The sequence below is a fragment of the Rutidosis leptorrhynchoides genome, chromosome 1 (assembly GCF_046630445.1).
Source record: "Rutidosis leptorrhynchoides isolate AG116_Rl617_1_P2 chromosome 1, CSIRO_AGI_Rlap_v1, whole genome shotgun sequence".
Classification (NCBI taxonomy): Eukaryota; Viridiplantae; Streptophyta; class Magnoliopsida; order Asterales; family Asteraceae; genus Rutidosis; species Rutidosis leptorrhynchoides.
Window position 1 is genome coordinate 417,600,734 of NC_092333.1, and position 21,319 is coordinate 417,622,052.

Here is a 21,319-nt window from a genome sequence, read left to right on the forward strand (position 1 = left end):
TTGGAATAAGTTCATTATTCTCTTTTTGGATTACGGTCATTCCTCCCTTCTTGGGTACAACTTTAACAGGACTGACCGATGGTGAATAAAAAATAGGATAGATCAGACCAGTGTCCAAAAGTTTGATTACTTCTTTCTTGATGACTTCTTGAATCATTGGATTGACCCTTCTTTGCCTTCGAACTGATGGCTTGAAATCATCTTCCATGAAGATCTTGTGGATGCAATAGTTGGGACTGATTCCTTTTATGTCAGAAATCTTCCAAGCAATTGCTTTCTTATGTGATTTCAAAACCTGAATCAATTTTGCCTTCTCATGTGGCTTGAGGTCTTTTGAATTGATTACAGGGAGTTGCGATTCTCCTTCTAAGAATGCATACTCCAGATGCTCGGGTAACTTCTTCAATTCCAATTCTGGAGGTTCCTCGATAGATGGCTTCATTCTAGCTATTTCTGCTCTGTCTAACGAGTCATATCTCTCCTAGAATTCTGATTCTTCTACCTTAATAGCGGTCATTTTTGTATCTGTTCTTTGGTTCTGGAAATTGTCCTTCTTAATGCTTCCACTTCAGAAACGTCTTCTTTAGTTTCGAAGGTTGGTTCAGGAATTTCAACACAGTCCTCTGGGTTCCTGAAATACCATAATGAAATATATTTCTTCATTTGGTATTCTCCTTAACAGAGGTAGGGGAATACCTTGACCTAGCGGTGCTATTTGGATAGTCTTGCCGAGAAAGTTACTTTTAGAGAGGGGAGATTTATTTTGACCAGGATCTATGGCTAAATGGATGTTGAGATTTCCTTCAGGAGGTGTAAAGAACAGATCCTTAGAAATTTGGCCTTGACTACATATAGCCATGGTATCCTCCAGATATTCATTAACGAGTTCTTGAAACAAATCAGTGAGATTGATATCTTCTTCGCGAGGGTGGCTTATGAGTCGGTCGACATTAAATGTGACTTCTTCACTTCCAACTCTTAATTTCAACGATTTCTCGTGAACATCAATTACGGCTTTGGTAGTATTCAAGAATGGTCTGCCAAGTATGATTGGGACCTTCGTGTATTCCTCAATATCCATAATGACAAAATCGATGCGGAATGCGAACTTATCCGCTCTGACTAGGACATCTTCAGCTATTCCTCAAGGAATCTTAACTGATCTGTTCGCGAGTTGGATGGTCATTCTGGTAGGTCTTAAGTCTTTTAATCCTAGCTTTTTGAATAATGAATAGTTCATTAGGTTTACACTGGCTCCTAAGTCTGCTAACGCATTGCTATTTTGGACATCTTGCAGGTAGCAAAGTACCGTAAATCTACCTGTATCTTCTAACTTATGGGGAATACCATGTTGTAACACTAATTAACATTCTTCACTTAAAGGCAAGCTAACTATCTCTCTTAATCTCTCTTTGTTTGAAAGCGGCTCTTTGAAAAATTTAGCGCAGTTTGGCATTTCAACTAAAGCATCTACTAGTCGTACATTCAAATGTAAATTCTTAATAATATCCCAATACTTAGCGATTTGTGCTTCTTTTTTTCCTTCCTAAGCCTACCTGGAAAAGGTATGCGGGCGTGCGGAATGATTTCCGGGGCCTTAGGAGAGATAGGTTCTGGTGGATTGACAACTGGGTCAATTGGCACAGGTTCCTTATCGGAAAAATCTTGTATGGGTATATTAACAATTGTTTCCTTCACATCTCTAGTGACTACTAGGGCATCAGACTCACTACACTCTAATACAACTTTAGTGGTTAATTGTTTAAGCGTAAGCTGAAAATTGATTATTAATTCTTCAAAAGTCTTTATCAAAGTTTCAAACTTGTTTTGACATTCTATAACTTGAAGGTTTATTGTGTATTGCTTTTTCATAAATTCAACTAAAGTGTCCTTAGAGAGGATAGTAGGTTGGTGTAGTGGGAGGAGTATATTGAAATCCGAGCTATTCTGCTGTTTATATGCCCATCTAGGGTAAGGATACCTTAGATTGATTCTAGTAGCATCGGGACTTTTAGGAATTGGTAAATTTTGAAGAGTGAGGGTGAGATCTTGTAACCTGGTTTCTAGCATTTGTACCGTATGAATGAAGACGTCATCCTTCTCAGCAGCTTCGTTGTTCCAATCTTCCTGTTGTGCAGCTGTTGAGTCTAAAAGATTCTATGTTTCGTCTTCTGTTCGTGACATGAAATTGCCTTGCGAGGCCATGTGATCGATGTCGAAGGGTCGACCAAAAATAGCCTAATTACTCTAAATTAGCTAGGGTAAGCAGGGTTCGTTCCACGGGAAGTTATGGTTAACAAGCAAGCAATTTCCAGATTGAGTTGTTGGTTTAACTAAAGACTACTTAGATTAATCACTACTTAAAACTTAGACTTAAACTAGCGTGCGGTTGAAAAGATTGAAATGTAAACAATGAGAGTAAAGCCTTTATCCTTTCACAATCTCAATTTAACATGCATTCATTCAAACAAACATTATGTTTATCAATTGTTGATGAAATCTCATAGACAAGACTTCTTGAGTTCAATAATTCTATTATCTTAAGTTTAAACTATGCAATCTAGACAAAGTTTCTTTATCCCTAATCTAATTAACACTAAGTTGGATCAAGAACACGCTGTTAAATCACAATAATTTAACTTGCAATAACAAACATAGAACTTGCATTAATCAACAATCAACTTGATTCATAACATCATAATCCAAAAGTATTAAACATCACAAATCACATAATCTTGAATGAAATTATACATGATTCAATTGTTCATGGAAAGGATAAAGTTTAGAAAACTAGCCAAGCATGTTGGTGATGATAATCAATGAGTTTCTTGATGATTGCATGATGAACCACACCTTGATCTTGACTTGAATCCTTGAATAATGATGATTGGATGGTGTTTTGAGGTGTTTGGGAATGTTTCCTGCTGACAAAACTGATGGAAAAAGTGTTGGTTTCGTAACCCTAGAGCTCCCTTTAAATAGGGGTTAGGACACTTGACCACAAAGCTAATTTTCGTATTTCCCGGCACCAGTTTTTCTGGCCTAGCTTATTTTATGCCAGGTATGGCGTATTTTACGCCAATGTAAAAACTCCTGGGCGTATTTTTACGCCTGAAATTGGATTTTGTTCTGGATTGACCTGAGCTGTGGCGTATTTTACGCCAAAAATGGCGTATTTTACACCAATACAAATTTCCTGATCACTCTTTAAGCTCTCAAATCTTGTCCATAATCCGCTTTAAACCGCTGTTTTGTACAACATTTCGCGCCAACATCTTTCTTACCTGTGAAACATAAAACCACATCAAAGTATCTCCTTTTTCACTCACACATATTTAATTTTGCGTATTTAAACATAAATAATCGTGACAAATAAGGAACGATCAAACCACCCACACTTGGCTTTTGCTTGTCCTCAAGCAAATCTGTTTTTAACTACAAGACAACAACACCTATGTGGTATTAACAAAATTAACTATTAATCAAGATGTAAGGACGATATGGGCCAATCACTCAAAACCTCAAGCAACTTTTATCCTCTAACACATTCAATCATGAACTTCTTTTCACAGAATATTTCCTTAGCTCAACAATTCTTCCGCTAATCATATCAACATAAACCTCAAGCATTTCCCCGAATCATCAAATGGATCAATACTTAGACTAAGTTAAACAACTATACTCCACAACTTTTATGATCCACACTTACTCTTTTAATCAACAATATAAATGCATCTAAGTAACATGTCAAAAGAAACACAAAATGGGTTTAATTACATCCGGAGTGATTGTATAAGGGTTAGTCATGGCTCAAATAAAAATAGGTGTAAAGCGGTTACGAATGTCGAACCAATCAAACTTTATAAGGTTTAGAAATTTTAACATGACCCTCATTCACACCAAGATAAATTAATTTAAATAGGAATGTCCATTAAAACTAGAATCATACATATGTTTGTGTTCTTATCCACCTTAACTTTTCAATTAACCAAACCCATGCCCTTGTCTACACTAGTACTAAGTGCATAGCTTCTAAGTCCCGACACCAATGAACCCCCTAAGTCTAATTGGAGATACATCATACCACAAGCTCGGTGAAGTGGATTTTGGTTACATTTCCCATTTATACGAGGCATCACATGAAAGGTGTAAGTACTTTGTAAGGTTATAAGGAGTTTTGCATTCTTGACTTGTCATTTCATCGAGAATGAATTTTATGCCTCAGTGGTCCATGCTTTATAAGGCACTCGTTTCACAATTTTTGGCATACTCTTCTTCTACTCTCTTTTTATCATTCATTTTTTTTTCTATGCCTCAGTGGTCCATGCTTTTTAGAGTAATCGTTTCACAATTTTTGTCATATATCATTTTCAAATTCGTCTCTTTCACTTCCTCCTTTTTTTGTTCTCATGATAGCACATAGCATATAACATTTTAAGAACATTTAGGATGTAATGGTGAATATGTGGTGATGGTGACAATGATATGTAGGTATATGTATGTAACGTAGATGCTGGTTGTTGGGTGTATATCATTGTCATAGCTTGTGATATAAAGTACCCCCTTTCGACCTTTGCCTAGGGAAGAGTAAACTCTATAAGTGTTTCATTGGTGACTATCATCATTATTATGCACTTTCATACTAGTGAGTAAATCGTGGAATCCATTGTGGAACCTAGAAAACCACTCTGAGTCAAACTAATTAAAAGGCCACAAACACTATAACATAATAGCTAGTTATAATTGCCATGCTAATTTAAACCAATTATGTCTTAGCAAAAATGTGTTGCATTGTCACCTAATGTTACCAAATCTAAACAAGATAAAGCAAGATTAAATTCGACATCAATAACCAAAAATAAGGTAGGAATGAGAAGTTGGTTTTTCTCTTTTGTTTTTTCTAAGGCTTAGGCTGCTAATGGTCACTACTTGATTCTAGTACACAATTGTGTACTAACGACCTGGGTAGACTGGCTGCAAAAATAAAATAAAAAAATTGGTTTAAAAAAAAGAAAATCCTAAAGTGCTTCTTTATCATTCATGCTACTTAGCATACAACAATGGGATCTCATTCTCAACCTTTCTTTTCCCATAAGAATACAATTTCTTAAAGTTAATTAGTCAAGGTCAACAAGGTCAAATGCCTAACACTATCATTCCTCACCGGCCAAGTCCAAAAACTTCCAAGTTAATTCTTAATCACTATGGGTATTCTCATGGGTCAACATCTTGATTATAGCTTATAAAAATTAAAAATACCACCTTGGCCATTAAAACCATTTATGTCATAAAACCTTTAAACAACAAGCATTTTCAAGCTAAGCCAAATGTGCAAATTTCCTTCCTCCCCCCACACTTAAGTCATGCTACGTCCTCGTATGCATGTGTAAAAGTTATGTTAGACCACAGTGAGGAAATTTAACAAGGAGAAAGAAGAAAAAGAACAATATTACCCGGGATTAAAAGCAACTTCCATAACAATTGTCACAAGCATACCAACTCCAATTCATCACACAACATGTTCCTTCCATCCAACTGTATTCTTACAAAACAAAAACAAAAGAAAACATAAAAACTAACTAGCCCACTTTCGGAGGGATTCGCTTTAAACCACCCGATAGCACGGGTGGACGAGTTTTGTCTCGTGAGGGCTTCTAGCGAACATACCCACAAAGTTCATTTAGCTACTAAAATAAAAATAAGAAAAATAAAATAAAATAATAAAAAGAAAAGAAAAGAAAAGAAAAGTGTACATGTTATTACAGACGGAGCACAGGACCTGATTAAAATCAGAGAGGCTCATCCCATTCGGGGATCAGGACCAAATATACTATCAAATAAGCTCCTCGATAACGGTGCCATGTCGAACACCAACTTCCTGCCCTCCTCTCTAGCTCTCTCCATATCCGGTGATAGTGGTGTGGGTTGCTGATAAAACAATGGTGGTGCTACAGATGGTGCGGGTGGATTCACATACTCCACACCTGGTGCAAACCCCGAAGCATAAGTCGTATAATCAATCGGCTCATAATACCGCGTTACCGGCCGATTCTGCAACATATCCTCATACTGATGCCTTCGGTTATCCCTTTCAAAAACATCTTGTTGATATCGCTCAGTCAGGTAGAACTGAGCCCTAGCTGCATCAAGAAGGGTACTCTGTTGCTCCTCCATTCTAGCCAACCTTTGTTCATCCACCTGAACATATCTCCTACCTCTACTCGATCCTTCACCTTGAGGGTTGTAATCCGGATCATCCCTATCATTTATATTCTCAGCAGCTCGGATAATTCGCTCGGCCGAAGCTGCTGAATTATAATCTTCTTCTTCTTCAGGAAGCTCATCATCCTCTACCCCGAAAGTATACCTCTCCAAATAAGCTGGATTCTCGATTACATAACCATCCCCTTGTCGCATAAACTCCAACCCGGGAACCTTTTCTTTCACTTTCTTAATTTCTTCTCTTTTTCCCTTGGGATTATTCGAAATCCCTCCATTCCTCCACAAAAAGAAAGACAAAAACCGCATATAGGGGATCACCGCCCTTTGTTTCAATTGTTCTCGACATTCCCAAATCCAAGTCATCATAACAAATCGTAACGAAGGTACCATTGCGTTGGTTACCATGGCATACAACAAAGGTAGCTCGTACATTCGAACCAACATAAGATCGCTTTTTCTCTGAAGTATATTGTAATTAATCACCGTTGACAACAACCTTGGAATTATTTTTAGCTTGTTTCTTGAAATCTCAAAGTTCTCAACATCAGGTCGATCAACGTGAAATAGCGTTCTCACCACCAGAGCATATCTATCAGCCGGTACTTCAAACAACCCTTTTTCAGTCGGATAATCATACCCATTCTTCCCCTCAATTCTTATCCCTGCATCATATGGTAAGTATGGGTGTGCTAACTGATTAAACGTCTCCAATCTCATTCGAATCACAGTGTTTCCCACTTTACCTTCTAATACCAATGTATGTGGAAAATTATCCCCTGGGACCCACTTTAACGTTGACATCCAATTAAAAACCTGTGTGAGATACGTCATCTCCCATGAGCAATTCAGCTGTGTGCTCGAAAAACCCATTTGGACTGGTTGAAGTGCAGCTTCCCATCCCCATTCTGAAAATACGTGAAAAACCCCATATTTTCTCCACACACTTGTAGTTATATACCTTTCGCAGAAGCGTTTCTCAAGAGTTGTTCCTTCTTTTCTGTATACAAATGAACCTGCCAATCATAAAGTAGTTCACTCAACCACTTCTTATCCATCCAATTTGGAGATTCTCCTTGATTGCTACGGCTTCTCTTACCTCTTCCCAACATTTCTGTAATTACGCAATCTCAACAAACAATTTAGGACTTAAACAAAACAATTTACATGTCATTGCTCAATATATCACATTATAAACTTTTAGCAATACATGCAAATCCTAACCTCATTCACTAAATCAACACATCAATCTTATATACCTCGTTTAACCACAAGACTCTTAATTTAACATGTTATATATTATCATCACCATTAATCACCCCTTTGTTCAAGTAAACTTCATATTACATTGTAATCATCATTCCAAAGAAAACTACAAACTCTATTATCTAACAATATTGCATTGACACTTAACAAACACCAATTTAAACATTAAACATTGAAAACACACATTCAAGTCACAAACATTACCAATTTTTCAGTCAAAGTCAACCCTAGTCAACTACTTGGAAGCAATTAACAAGTTTTAACCTAAACTTTCAAATTGGTCATGCATACATATCCTACTAACATATCTAAGCACAATTAACAATAGCTAGACCAAAAACAATGCTTAAACATAATTATTTCGAATTAACCCTAGCACATAAATATGAAAATAGCAAAAACCCTAATTTGATAATCAAAAACAATGAAAAACACAAGAATGATGATTACCTTAATGTTAAAACACTTGAATTGAAAGAATACTTGAAGAATTTAACCCACAAATCAAAACCCCCAAACTTAGGTTTTAGCCAAGAACACAAATCAACACCCAATTTGAATGATTTTGTAAGGATTTGGATGTTTTTGTGAAGTGTTATGACGAATTGATGATGTTTTAAGCTTTGATTTGGTGTTTAGATGATGAAAAATTAGGGTTTAGAGTGATGGTGGTCGTGGTTAATGGCTGCACATGAGTTATATATAAATATATAATTTTTCCCCATTTTAAACCCCTAAAACCGGCACCAGCAAAATTACACAGGCGTAAAATACGCCGGACTGGCATAAATTACGCCAATACAATTTCTGGCGTACAAACCTCGCGTATTTTAATGCCCAAGATGCAAAAATTTTCTGACTCCACAAGTTACATAAGCGTAAAATACGCCAAAATTGGCGTAAATTACGCCAACAGTCAGGTACCAAAAATTATTTAAATATCCATTTTTCACATTCTTTTCGCACAAAACATTTTTGGGACTAAAAAATTTGACCCCCTCCCACACTTTAAGCATTGCATTGTCCTCAATGCATAAAGTTAGTGATATTCATTTTAAACCAATCCCATTTTAAGCCTCAAAATGGTACTTTGCCCCGCCCGTATGTAAAAAAAAAATTTAAAAACTTACAAACTTTACAAAGGTGTGCGGATTTTGATGGAGTCGCGCACTCGACTCCTCTTCCGGATTAGCATTCGTCCGGATCATCGGCCTCGTTGTTGCTAGAGCCGAATCCATCTTTCATACGGAGCGTGATCATGTTATCTTCATCTTTAACTATCAAAGTCCCCGTATCAAAATCTAGTGACATCCTTGCGGTTGCTAGAAATCCTCGTCCCAATACAATTGGAGTGTTTGCATCCGGTTCACAATCCATAATTAAGAAATCTTCTTTGTAACCAATACCATGGATAATGAAAAGAACATCTTCTGTAATCCCGATTGGGTCATCAACCATTTGATTTCCAAATCGAATACTCGTATTAGTTCGAACCAACTCCCGGATGCCCATTGATTTTGCAACCTTAGTTGGCATCATATTAACACTTGCACCCGAATCTAGCAATGGCCTGTAAGTCTTCTTCTTTTTAAATTGACACATAGCTGAAAACTCGCCCGGATCTCTATACTTAGTGCGAGGTTTGAATTCACATTTTGGTTTGGATTCACTTTTCGGTTTGGACTCAACGTATTCAACTTCAATTGTCCACCCCTCATCATCAACAAAAGATGTTTTGGTGTTGTTCATGAATCTTTCGGTCTTTTCTTTTCCCCACATACTTTCAAGCGTCTTACAAATCTCCTCTACATCCACATCCGGTTCTTTTTCTACTTCGGGTGTTCCCATAACCGTGTCAACACAAATGGTTTCAACCTTGCTCGAACCCTCATCACTCTTCCTCTTCAATTTTCTTTCCAAGTAGAGATGAAAAGACTTTTCTTCTTCAATTATTTCTAGAAGTACTTCACGTTCTTCCGAATTTAACTCGAACCACATCTTTTCGGTTAACTTATGGTCGCTCCTAGCTTTCTTGAACTCCTTATACTTTCATTTCATGGAGTCATACATAATTTCAGCTCGTTCATCTTCGCTTAACTCGGAGTCTAAGTGTTGATCGAAGCGAATACCCCCACACTCAAAACTATGATAGATTTCGTCCATGTCTATAGTATCCTCTACCATTTCTTCACTAACTACTTCATTTGTGTTAACCTCTTGTATCCCAAGCATCATACAATAACCCTTATCAAATTCTCTCTTAACTATATATGCCAAAGGAAAACGCATATTTTCCGAATTAAAAAATCTAAAAGTTCCGTTTCCTCCTTCAAAAGTGATAGAACCTGCACCCGGGTCTATTTTACAATCCGCGGTTGCAATGAATCCACGCCCGACTAACAATGGAACATCTTCATCCGTAGGCATATCAAAAATGGTGAATGGTACTTCAAGGAAAACACCTTTAACACTAACCATCACATCACGAAGTACACCAAGTGCCTGACACTTAGTATTGTTGCCAAGTGTGATGACCGCATCGGATTTAGTCAACGAACATAAAGAGCATTTGTCATGAAATAATCGTTGTATGTCACATATGACATGATATTAATTGTAGACCCCGTATCGACAATCACCTTGAATTCATGATGGTCGTTAGCAAAGTGGGGTAAGACCCTAATGAAACTCAATTCGAACAATACTTCCCCTGGATCCTCTTCTTGACAACGGAACTCCTGCCTTCCCTTAACATCTTCTTCCAATGACAACTTTTCATCAAACTCATCAAAACATTCATCTGAAATAACCTCAGACACCTCGTCCTCGGGCGCATCATCAAATCGCCCATCATCATCCCAAATGTCACAATTGGGCATACGGCTAATAGTAACATTTTGATCAAGCCACGCATCAATGTTCTCTTTACTAACATAATTCTTTGATTCATTCACCCGAATTGTTCTAAGTTGATGGACTTTCATGGGTTCAACCCGAATTGTTTCAACTACCCTAGCATCATCAAGCGACAAACCGGAAGCAATTTTCAATCGTTGCCCATTAACTAAGAATAGTTCCCCACCTTTTGGATCTTTTATTTCACTTGCCCCATACGGAGTAACCTTGGTAACCACATAGGGACCGTTTCACTTAATTCTCAACTTACCCGCAAATAACTTTAGCCTTGAATTAAACAACCACACACTTTGTCCCACTTCAAACGTCCCCCTTACGATTTTCTTATCATGAAACGCTTTCGTTTTCTCTTTGTAAATTTTGGAACTTTCATAAGCATCGCGTCTAAACTCATCCAGCGCCGATAGGTCTAACTTTCTTGGTTTTCTTGACTCATCCATGTTCATGTTCACCTGCTTAATAGCCCACTCTGCACGATGCTCAATTTCAACAGGTAAGTGACATCCCTTCCCATAAATAAGTGGATAAGGTGAAGTACCAATAGGGGTTTTATAAGCTGTCCGGTAAGCCCAAAGCGCATCGTCTAGTCTTAAAGACCAATCTTTGCGATTAGGATTTATGGTTTTTACTAAAATCCTTTGTAATTCCCTATTAGATACTTCCACTTGCCCACTTGTTTGGGGATGGTAAGGCGTAGCAATTCGGTGATTTACCCCATAATCCCTTAAAAGTTTAGCAAAATGCGAGTTCTTAAAGTGCGAACCCCCATCACTAATTATGGCCTTAGGTACACCATGACGACAAAAAATATTTTTCTTAACAAACTTTAGGACAACTTTGTGATCATTGGTCCGAGTAGCCTCAGCCTCCACCCACTTGGAGACATAATCAACGGCTACTAGTACATACTCAAACCCAAAAGAAGGTGGAAAGGGTCCCATAAAATCTATGCCCCAAACATCAAAGATTTCACAAATCAAAATTGGATTCATGGGCATTTCATTACGCTTATAGATTCCCCCATCCTTTGACACCTAGCACAATTTTTAACATACTCACACGCGTATTTAAAAAAAGTAGGCCAAAAGAAACCTGAGTCGAGTACTTTGTACCCGGTTTTCTTGACTCCGTAGTGTCCTCCACATGCAAAAGTATGACAATGAGCTAGAATGTCCTTATGCTCATCCTCCACCACACATCTTCTTATGATTTGATCGGGTCCAATCCTATAAAGAATCGGGTCCTCCCAAATGTAACGTTTAACCTGTGAGAAAAAGTAATCCTTCTTGTGCTTGTTCCAATGCTCTGGTACTTTTTTAGTCACCAAATAGTTAACAATATGAGCGAACCAAGGTACCTGCACAACACTAAACAAACACTCATCCGGAAAATTCTCCTGGATCGGTTTAGCAGGGTCAAATGGTGGCAGGGGTATCCTAGATAAATGGTCGGCTACCACATTCTCTATACCCTTTTTATCCCTTATTTCCAAATCAAACTCTTGTAGCAACAAAATCCACCTAATCAATATAGGCTTAGACTCTTTCTTCTCAAGCAAGTGCCTTAGGGCACTATGGTCAGAAAAGACAACTACCTTAGACCCCCACAAATACGATCTAAATTTATCTAAGGCAAACACTACTGCTAATAATTCTTTATTGATTGTAGTATAATTTACCTGGGCATTCGAGAACGTCTTACTAGCATAATAGAAAACAACCGGTTTCCTATCAACTCTTTGACCCAAAACAGCCCCAGCCGCAAAATCGCTAGTGTCGCACATAATTTCAAATGGTTTGGTCCAATCGGGTGATTGCAAAATTGGTGCTTCGGTCAACTTACACTTAAGGGTGTTAAAGGCCTCCTTACTTTGGTCATCAAAGTCAAAAGGTGTGTCTTTTAATAACAAATTACACAATGGTTTAGAAATAATGCTAAAATCTTTGATAAACCTAAGATAGAATCCCGCATATCCCAAAAACGATCTTACCCCCTTAACATTGGTTGGTGGAGGTAATGTGGAAATAAGTTGCACTTTTGCCCTATCGACTTCGAATCCCCGTTCAGACACAATGTGTCCCAAAACCACACCTTCCCTTACCATAAAGTGGCTCTTTTCCCAACTAAGGACAAGGTTGGTCTCGGTACATCTCTTTAAAACTTTTTCCAACATACTCAAGCACGACTCAAAAGACTTGCCAAATATTGAAAAATCATCCATGAAAATTTCTAAAGACTCGCCTATTAACTCTGAGAAAATACTCATCGTACACCTTTGAAAAGTAGCAGGTGCATTACATAAACCAAAAGGCATTCGTCTAAAAGCATAAGTTCCATAAGGACAAGTAAAAGTCATTTTTTCTTGGTCATTAGGGTGAATAGGTATTTGATTATATCCCGAATACCCATCTAAGAAACAATAAAATTTCTGACCTGACAACTTTTCGATGATTTGATCAATAAAAGGCAAGGGAAAGTGATCTTTTGAAGTCGCAACATTCAGCATCCTGTAGTCAATACATACCCGCCAACCCGTCACGGGACGGGTTGTGATCTTTTCACCTTCCTCAGTTTCAATTACCATTATCCCAGCTTTCTTTGGCAATGTTTGAGTGGGGCTTGCCCACTGACTATCCGAAATAGGGAAAATAATCCCTGCATCTAACCATTTGAGAACTTCCTTCTTTACAACTTCCTGCATATTCGGGTTTAACCTGCGTTACGTATCATGAGCAGGTTTAACCTTCGGATCTGTAACTATCCTATGCATACACACTGAGGGACTTCGTCCACCCTACTGCAGCCTTGTACTTAAGCACTTCCATCAAGGCTTTTTCCTGCACACCTATCAAATCTGAAGCAATAATAACTAGCAAAGTGCCATCAGTACCTAAAAATGCATACTTCAAATGAGAAGGTAAGGGTTTTAACTCAAGAGTCAGTGGTGACTCTAGTGAAGGTCTAGTATTAGTATCAATGGATTTAGGTAGTGGCTCATATTTATGAGTCCATGGTGGCAACCTGGCATCCATTGTACTTGCTACTGCTAATTCTGCTGCCTTGACCTCTTCACACTCAACATCCTCTTCGTCACCTAAGCAAAATATTTCTACTGGGTCGTTGGTTATTAGGTGAGAAGTATGTTTTTCCGGTAATTCATCAATCACATCTATCCGATAGCATTCATGGACATCCAGTGTATGAAGAGAATTAAAGATATTAATCCTCATCTTGCGATTACCGAAAGATATGTCCATACCTCCCATTCCACAATTAATGTGAGCATTAATGGTGGCCAAAAATGGGAGTCCCAAGGTTATAGTGGGTTGGGCATCTCTATTCCTAGGTTCTATATCCATAACAACAAAGTTAACTGGGTAATAGAAATCCTCCACTTTTACTATCACACCTTCTAATATCCCCCTAGGCATTTTGATTGACTGGTCCGCTAGTTAAATAATTATGTCGATTCTTTTCATTAAACCCAATTCAAATCGATCAACTAGACAAAAAGATAAAATATTTATGCTAGCTCCTAGGTCCAATAACGCCTTTTTTACATTCACATTTCCTACAGTCACAGCTATCAACGGGGTCCCTGGGTCCTTAAACTTAGGTGGAAGTGTACCCGAAATAACCGCACTTAGGTACTCGGTTAGCTCCACCTTTTTGGGTAAATTCGCCCTTTGCTTCCTCTTTTGAGTGCAAAGGTCCTTTAAAAATTTAGCATATGATGGGACTTACCTAATAGCATCGAGGAGAGGTAAATTTATCTTAACCTGTTTAAACATTTCCCACATGTCCTCTGGTTGTGGTCCCTTTTTCTCATAAGGGAATTGATTTGGGGACTCTAAGGCCTTGGGAAATGGGACGGATTTTGATTCCGTCTTCGGTTTCCCGGTCTCATTAACAATTGGGTCCTTATTTTTCACTCCTTTTCCTTGGTCATCAACTTCACTTACCTCTAAATCATCAAGAACAATTGGAGACTTACTTGACTCTGGTTGCACTACCTCTTTTTCACCAACCTTATTGTCATACTTCTTTCCGCTTCTCAAAATACCTACCATGTTAGCGCTATGCCCTTTTCCTTGATCCTTATGATTTGGATTTAGAACCGTGTAGCTTGGAATTGTACTTGGTTCCATATTTTCCTTACTTTCCTCTACATTACCGACCTCCTTAGCCAATGCACCAATCGACTTATTTTGCACTTCTATCAATTTTCGCATTTCGGAGATGAACGCATCCATCTTAGCATCCGAGCTAGATGGTTGATTTGTTGAAGTACTGTTTTGATTTTGGTTTTGGTTTTGGCCTTGGCCTTGGTTTTGATAATTGTTTTGGTTTTGGTTTCGGTTGTTGGGATAATGATTTTGATAGTTTCTTTGGTAGTTGCCTTGGTTCTGAAAGTTACCCTGGTTTTGAAAGTTGTTTTGTAGTCTAAGTTGGTTCCCTTGGTTAGCATTCAGAGCGTTGTTATTGCTCCAACTGAAATTAAGATGATTTCTCCAACCCGGATTATACGTGTTGGAGTATGGATCATATCTCCGTCCCTGAACCTCGTTAACTTGTTCTTCCACTATGTGCTGATTTACCGATGAAATCCCATTTCTACAGCCGTATGCAAAGTGAGAAGGATCTCCACAAATCTCACATACTTCCTGAACCTGCGAAACATTATAAGCAAGACCCTGGTTTGGGTTGTTAAATATAAGCATTTTCAAATCATCAAATTCCTGCTCTAAGTTCCTAGATGAACCACCCGAATTGGAAACATGATTCACTTGGGAGGTACTTGGTTGTTTACGATTAACCGAAGCTTGAGTTTTTGAACCCTTGCTTAACTGTTCAAAGAACGTCCATTCATCATCACTAGACCGAGTTAAGAATGCCCCACCACTAGCCGCCAAAAGAAACTGCCTATTTTGGGAATCTAAACTATCATAGAAAACTTTAACCAATTCCCACTTGGGTATCTCATGGTGTGGGCATGCCTTAAGTAACTCCTTCAGACGTTCATACGCTTCATGAAATAATTTACCCGGTAATTGTTTAAAAGATTTTATTTACGTACGCATGTCTGAAGTTTTACTTATGGGGTAAAATTCCTCTAAAATCGTTTTTTCATTTCCACCCAAGTATTAATACTCCGGGCGGGCAAGGAGAGAAACCATCTTTTTGCCTTATCCTTAAGTGAATAAGGAAATAATCGAAGACGTACCTCATCATCAGTGAAACCGTTTACCTGATTAGCAGCACATATCCCATTAAATTCCGTGATGTGTTTATATGGCTCCTCATTGGCCATACCTCGGTAGGTCGGCAAGATCGAAATGAGTTGAGGTCGGACCTCAAATCGTCGGTTGTTTCCTCCTGCCAGTGCAGGATAAACAATGGGTGAATGATCCTCAAAATCACCCGGTTGGTAGTAGGTGTCTACTCCTCTTGGTCATTCGGCCATCTCATCTCATTGATCAAAAACTTCCTCTTCAGTGTCAGACTCTGATTTAGGAGAGTTTGGCAGAACAATCGGATGTGTCTCTAACTGTGGTTGAGTGGATGCTGAAGTCACTGTCAAACCCATTAAGATTCTTGTAGCTTTTCGATTCGCTTTTGCAGATTTCTCGATTTTCGGGTCTAAAGGCTTAAGATTTTGATCTCCCGAACTCCGAGTTTGCATACACTAACCTGCACTCCAACAAAAACAAGAACACCGAGCGTAAAACTGACAAAAACAAAATTAAACAAAACATTATTTTTGGATTTTTTTTGCTTTTATAATTTTTATGTTTTTTTTTTCCAACACAAAAGCAATAAAATAAGAGCTTGCAAATCAAGCACACACCTCCCCGACAGCGGTGCCAAAATTTGATCGATGTCGAAGGGTCGACCAAAAATAGCCTAATTACTCTAATTTAGCTAGGGTAAGCAGGGTTCGTTTCACGGAAAGTTATGGTTAACAAGCAAGCAATTTTCAGATTGAGTTGTTGGTTTAACTAAAGACTACTTAGATTAATCTCTACTTAAAACTTAGACTTAAACTAGCGTGCGGTTGAAAAGATTGAAATGTAAACAATGAGAGTAAAGCCTTTATCCTTTCACAATCTCAATTTAACATGCATTCATTCAAACAAGCATTATGTTTATCAATTGTTGATCAAATCTCATAGACAAGACTTCTTGAGTTCAATAATTCTACTATCTTGAGTTTAAACTATGCAATCTAGACAAAGTGTCTTTATCCCTAATCTAATTAACACTAAGTTGGATCAAGAACACGCTGTTAAATCGCCATAATTTAACTTGAAATAACAAACATAGAATTTGCATTAATCAAAAATTAACTTGATTCATAACATCAAAATTCAAAAGTATTAAACATCACAAATCACATAATCTTGAATGAAATTATACATGATTCAATTGTTCATGGAAAGGATAAAGTTTAGAAAACTAGCCAAGCATGTTGGTGATGATAATCAATGAGTTTCTTGATGATTGCATGATGAACCACACCTTGATCTTGACTTGAATCCTTGAATAATGATGATTGGATGGTGTTTTGAGGTGTTTGGGAATGTTTTCTGCTGCTAAAACTGATTGAAAAAGTGTTGGTTTCGTAACCCTAGAGCTCCCTTTAAGTAGGGGTTAGGAAACTTGGCCACAAAGCTAATTTTCGTATTTCCCGGCACTAGTTTTTCTAGCATGGCGTATTTTATGGCAATGTAAAAACTCCTGGGCGTATTTTTATGCCTGAAATTAGATTTTGTTCTGGATTGACCTGAGCTGTGGCGTATTTTACGTCAAAAATGGCGTATTTTACGCCAATACAAATTTCCTGATCACTCTTTAAGCTCTCAAATCTTGTCCATAATCCGCTTTAAACCGCTGTTTTGTACCACATTTTGCGCCAACATCTTTCTTACCTGTAAAACATAAAACCACATCAAAGTATCTCCTTTTTCGCTCACACATAGTTAATTTTGCGTATTTAAACATAAATAATCGTGACAAATAAGGAACGATCACCATGTCTAGGAGAGACTTATCATCCTTGGTCAAACCTTTGTAAAGTGTGCAGATTATGTCTGCCTGACTTAACGAATGATTCGGACATCTTTTAAGTATCACCTTTACTCTATTCTATGCTAGACATAATGACTCGTTTTCTTTTTGAGAAAAGTTTGTGATGTTATTTCTTAAATAGGTTTGCAGGGAGGGTGGATAAAATTTGTTCAAAAACTTGGTTGCTAGTTCCTCCCATGAATGTATTGAATTCGGGTTAAGCTAGTCAAACCATGTTAAAGCGCGTGTAGATAGAGAATATTGAAAATGATGAAGTTTCAAAAGGTTTTTCTCGTTTTCTCCCTTTTTAAAAGAGTCAACCAGACTGATAAATTTGTTTAAGTGAAAGATGGGATCGTCAGTCGGTAATCCTTAAAATTTACAGATCATACTGACTAACTTGATCATATGTGAACTGATTTCAGGAATTCCTTCGGTTCCTAAGGTGATTGGTCCTCCTCTTTTTTCTAAGCATAACTTTTGCATAGAAGCAAGGGTGTTTTGTTGTTCCATTTTTAGATTTTCTATTTAAAAATACTTTAAAAGGTAACTTTTAAAAAATATTAATTGACTAAAAGGATCGATATTTTAATAAAAACAATTATTCTTGAAATTCGGTCGCTAACCTTATTGGATATTTCAACTGATAGGATTTTTCACAGATTACTTCGTACCTAGGTGGCCAGGCCGACTACGGAGAGACAGGATCCTTTTGGTTCCAATATAACTGGACAATGTTCGGAAAATCTAACAACCAAGTCCGTGTATAATTGTCTTTCATAGACACCACTTAGCAACACTTTTGTCTGTTTAAAATCTTTCTCAATTAAATATTCGATTCCCCGACAGCGGCGCCAGAAACTCGTTTCTACAATGGTATGACCAAAACGGACGGTTTTATTCGTGCGGTGTCGTTGGGCCGCAAAACGTCAGAATCGGATGATCAGAGTAGCAAACAGTGGTTTATTATTTATATTGTGCGGGGCCTAAATTTACTTTTAATCTCTAAAATGTAGAAGGTGTAAGTTAACCTAGGGTCGTATTTTTTGAATGGTTTAACGAATTGAAAATCAAGTGGATAATTGTCTTTGGTAAATTACCTGGGTAAAGATAATAGTTTGCTTTAAACTAATAGTCCTAAATGCGGAAAAGTAAATAAAGTGGAAGGATATCCGGAGTATGCAGATCAAGGAAATGTTGACCAAGATATTAGTTTGGGTTAGGGAAAGGTAATTATGTTGATGTTAAAGCTATGATTGGAATGGTGTAGATCTTGTTGGATGAGCCAATTACACAGACCTACTTATCTCTAGACTCTCAGAGTTCTCGTTGAGTAGTGAAAAGTATGTCACTTGGTTGTATAATTGAAAAGTAACCATACCTCGGAGGTTATCCTTAGTAAAGCACTAGGTTTATTAGTGATTTGAGTTCTAATCCTAACCCTCGTTATCAGCTTAGTTAACTGAATAACGTGCCGTGTTGATTGAACACTGATCACAAACGGAAGAAATCCGTCGGGTTAAGTTAACAAAACCTTAAATGAAAACTAACAACCATTTCATCATACTAATGAGATCAAACTAAATCAAACATTATAAAGCATTACAAGTGATATACTGAAAGTAAAGCAAATAGAAACCTAGCAGATACCTAAATAGTTGATATGACTTAATCCTAGGGCAACAATCAAACAAGAACATCCAATACGGTTGGATCATATAGTCGAGGCACTAGCTAGATCTTAACAGCTCCTAAGAGGTCTCCTTGGAATAGTCAATAGGCATACTAGGTCATTCATGTCTCAATTCCTAAGTTCCGTATCCTAAAAGCGCATTAGATGCCTCTCGGGAACTCCGAACATACCGAGTTCATCGAATCTTCATATACAATATAACCAGGGTTCTTAATCCTATGAAGTAGCTAAGTTCATATAAGTGGACAAGTCCTGATCAAAACCTAGGTTGGTCAATCCTTAAGATGCTAGCATACAAATCTATCAGACTCGCAAGTTCAGCATAACATTAGTAACCATACTAATTTAACATAACTACGCTAACCTAAACTTCTATCATGGCAACATACAGATTAATTAAGCTAACATGGAAATATCAGAACGCATTATTAAACATAAAAGGTAAGAATATATGTTTAATACAAAAGACAAGTGTTTCGGATAAAAACCTAAAAACGCTGAAGAAATCTGCCCGAGATCGCAGGGACGCGCCGAGATATCCTCCGAAAAATAAAAGCTAAGCTCGCTACTACTAAAAACTAACTAAAAAGCTTGAAAATATAAAATAAATTGCAAATTGAGTCTATGTTGAAATGGATGGAAAGAGCCCTTTAAATAGACTTGAATTTTGCCAGCAAATGGCTGGCTGGCCGTTTGGCTGGTCGTTTGTTGTGTCCGTTTGATCAGATCAGCCATTTGCAATACCCATTTGTTCTAGCTATGTGGCTGGCCGTTTTCCATACAGAAAAGCTGTTTGGCAGCCCGTTTGGCTTGCCTGTCAGCTGAAATCACTGGATCGTAAATTGATTTCTTGCCTTTCAGCGTTTTCGCTCTAGATTTTTCGTTTTAGCTCCGTTTTACTTGATTCTTTTTGCATCGCCTTCGTATTTACTAAATCTACAAAATCAACTGACAAAGCAATTATTTTTGCGATAAAGTTTGGAAATTTATGGATTTAGGGCCTAATATCGGGGGTAAAAACGTGACTTTTTGGCCGATATCAATAGAACCCCGTTGCGCTTATTCCAATAACTTCATAAGGACCTTCCCAGTTTAGGCCCATCTTTCCAGTATTCTCAGCCCGACTTGCTTCATTATTACGCCACACATAATCTCCAACCCTGAATGACATAGGTTTAACGCGCTTGTCGTAGTACTTAGAGATCTTCTGCTTGGTAATTGCTTCTCGTATGGTAGCTATCACTCTGTGCTCTTCTAGCATATCTAGATTAGCGCACAAGCTCTCATCATTACTTGACTCGTCAAAGCTGCGTATGCGCTTTGTTGGAACCACCAATTCTGCGGGGATTACTGCTTCAGTTCCGTAGACTAAGTTGAACGGTGTTTCTTCTGTGTTGTTTTTATGAGTGGTATGATGCACCCATAAAACACTCGGGAACTCATCGACCCACTCACTACCATACAACCCAGGCGCGCCTTTATCCCCTTTACAGTATCTTGGTTTGTTACTTCACATTGGCCGTTAGCTTGTGGGTGCGTGACCGAAGTGAAACATTGCTTGATATTCAGCTCTGACGCCAGCTCTTAAAAGGTTTGCCTTCAAACTGAGTACCATTGTCGCTAACAATTTCATTGGGGATACCAAACCTGCACAAAATATCTTCCCAAAAGAAGTTACGGATATGCCTGCCGGTAACTGTTGCCAATGCTTTTGCCTCCACCCACTTGGTAAAATAATCAATTGCTACCACCAAGAATTTTATTCCTCCTGAGGAAGCAATGATGATGTGAATACTATTAAAGCGCGTATATTACAAAGTATTACATAAGCGTTTTATTTCAAGCGTACCTGAGCACACAGTAATGGGACTGACAATGTCGATGGCCCACTTGCTGAACGGCCATACTACCATTATCGGTATCATTGGGTGCCGCGGCGCTCGACTTATTGGTGTGTGTTGTTGACACGACTAGAATGTCCTCACTATTTATGCGGCATCACTGTGAATGGAGGGCCAGTAATACCCTAAGCGCATCACTTTTGCGGCAATTGTTCTGTACCCAGAGTGTAAAGCACAAGAGCCTTCATGAACTTATCGAAGCACCGCTTTAGCTTGAATATGCCCAATGCACAGCAGGCTTGGGCCTAGATAGGAT

At 38.0% G+C, this 21,319-nt stretch overlaps 1 protein-coding gene across 1 annotated transcript; it reads right to left on the reverse strand.

Moving 5' to 3' along the window:
- Positions 1–20,201: 20,201 nt before the first annotated feature.
- LOC139901890 (uncharacterized) lies at positions 20,202–21,075 on the reverse strand. The gene is made up of 3 exons (XM_071884561.1): positions 21,012–21,075; positions 20,760–20,930; positions 20,202–20,647 (listed from the first exon to the last, which is right to left on the reverse strand). The coding sequence occupies exons 1-3, from the start codon at positions 21,073–21,075 to the stop codon at positions 20,202–20,204; spliced, it is 681 nt and encodes a 226-aa protein (XP_071740662.1).
- Positions 21,076–21,319: the final 244 nt, after the last annotated feature.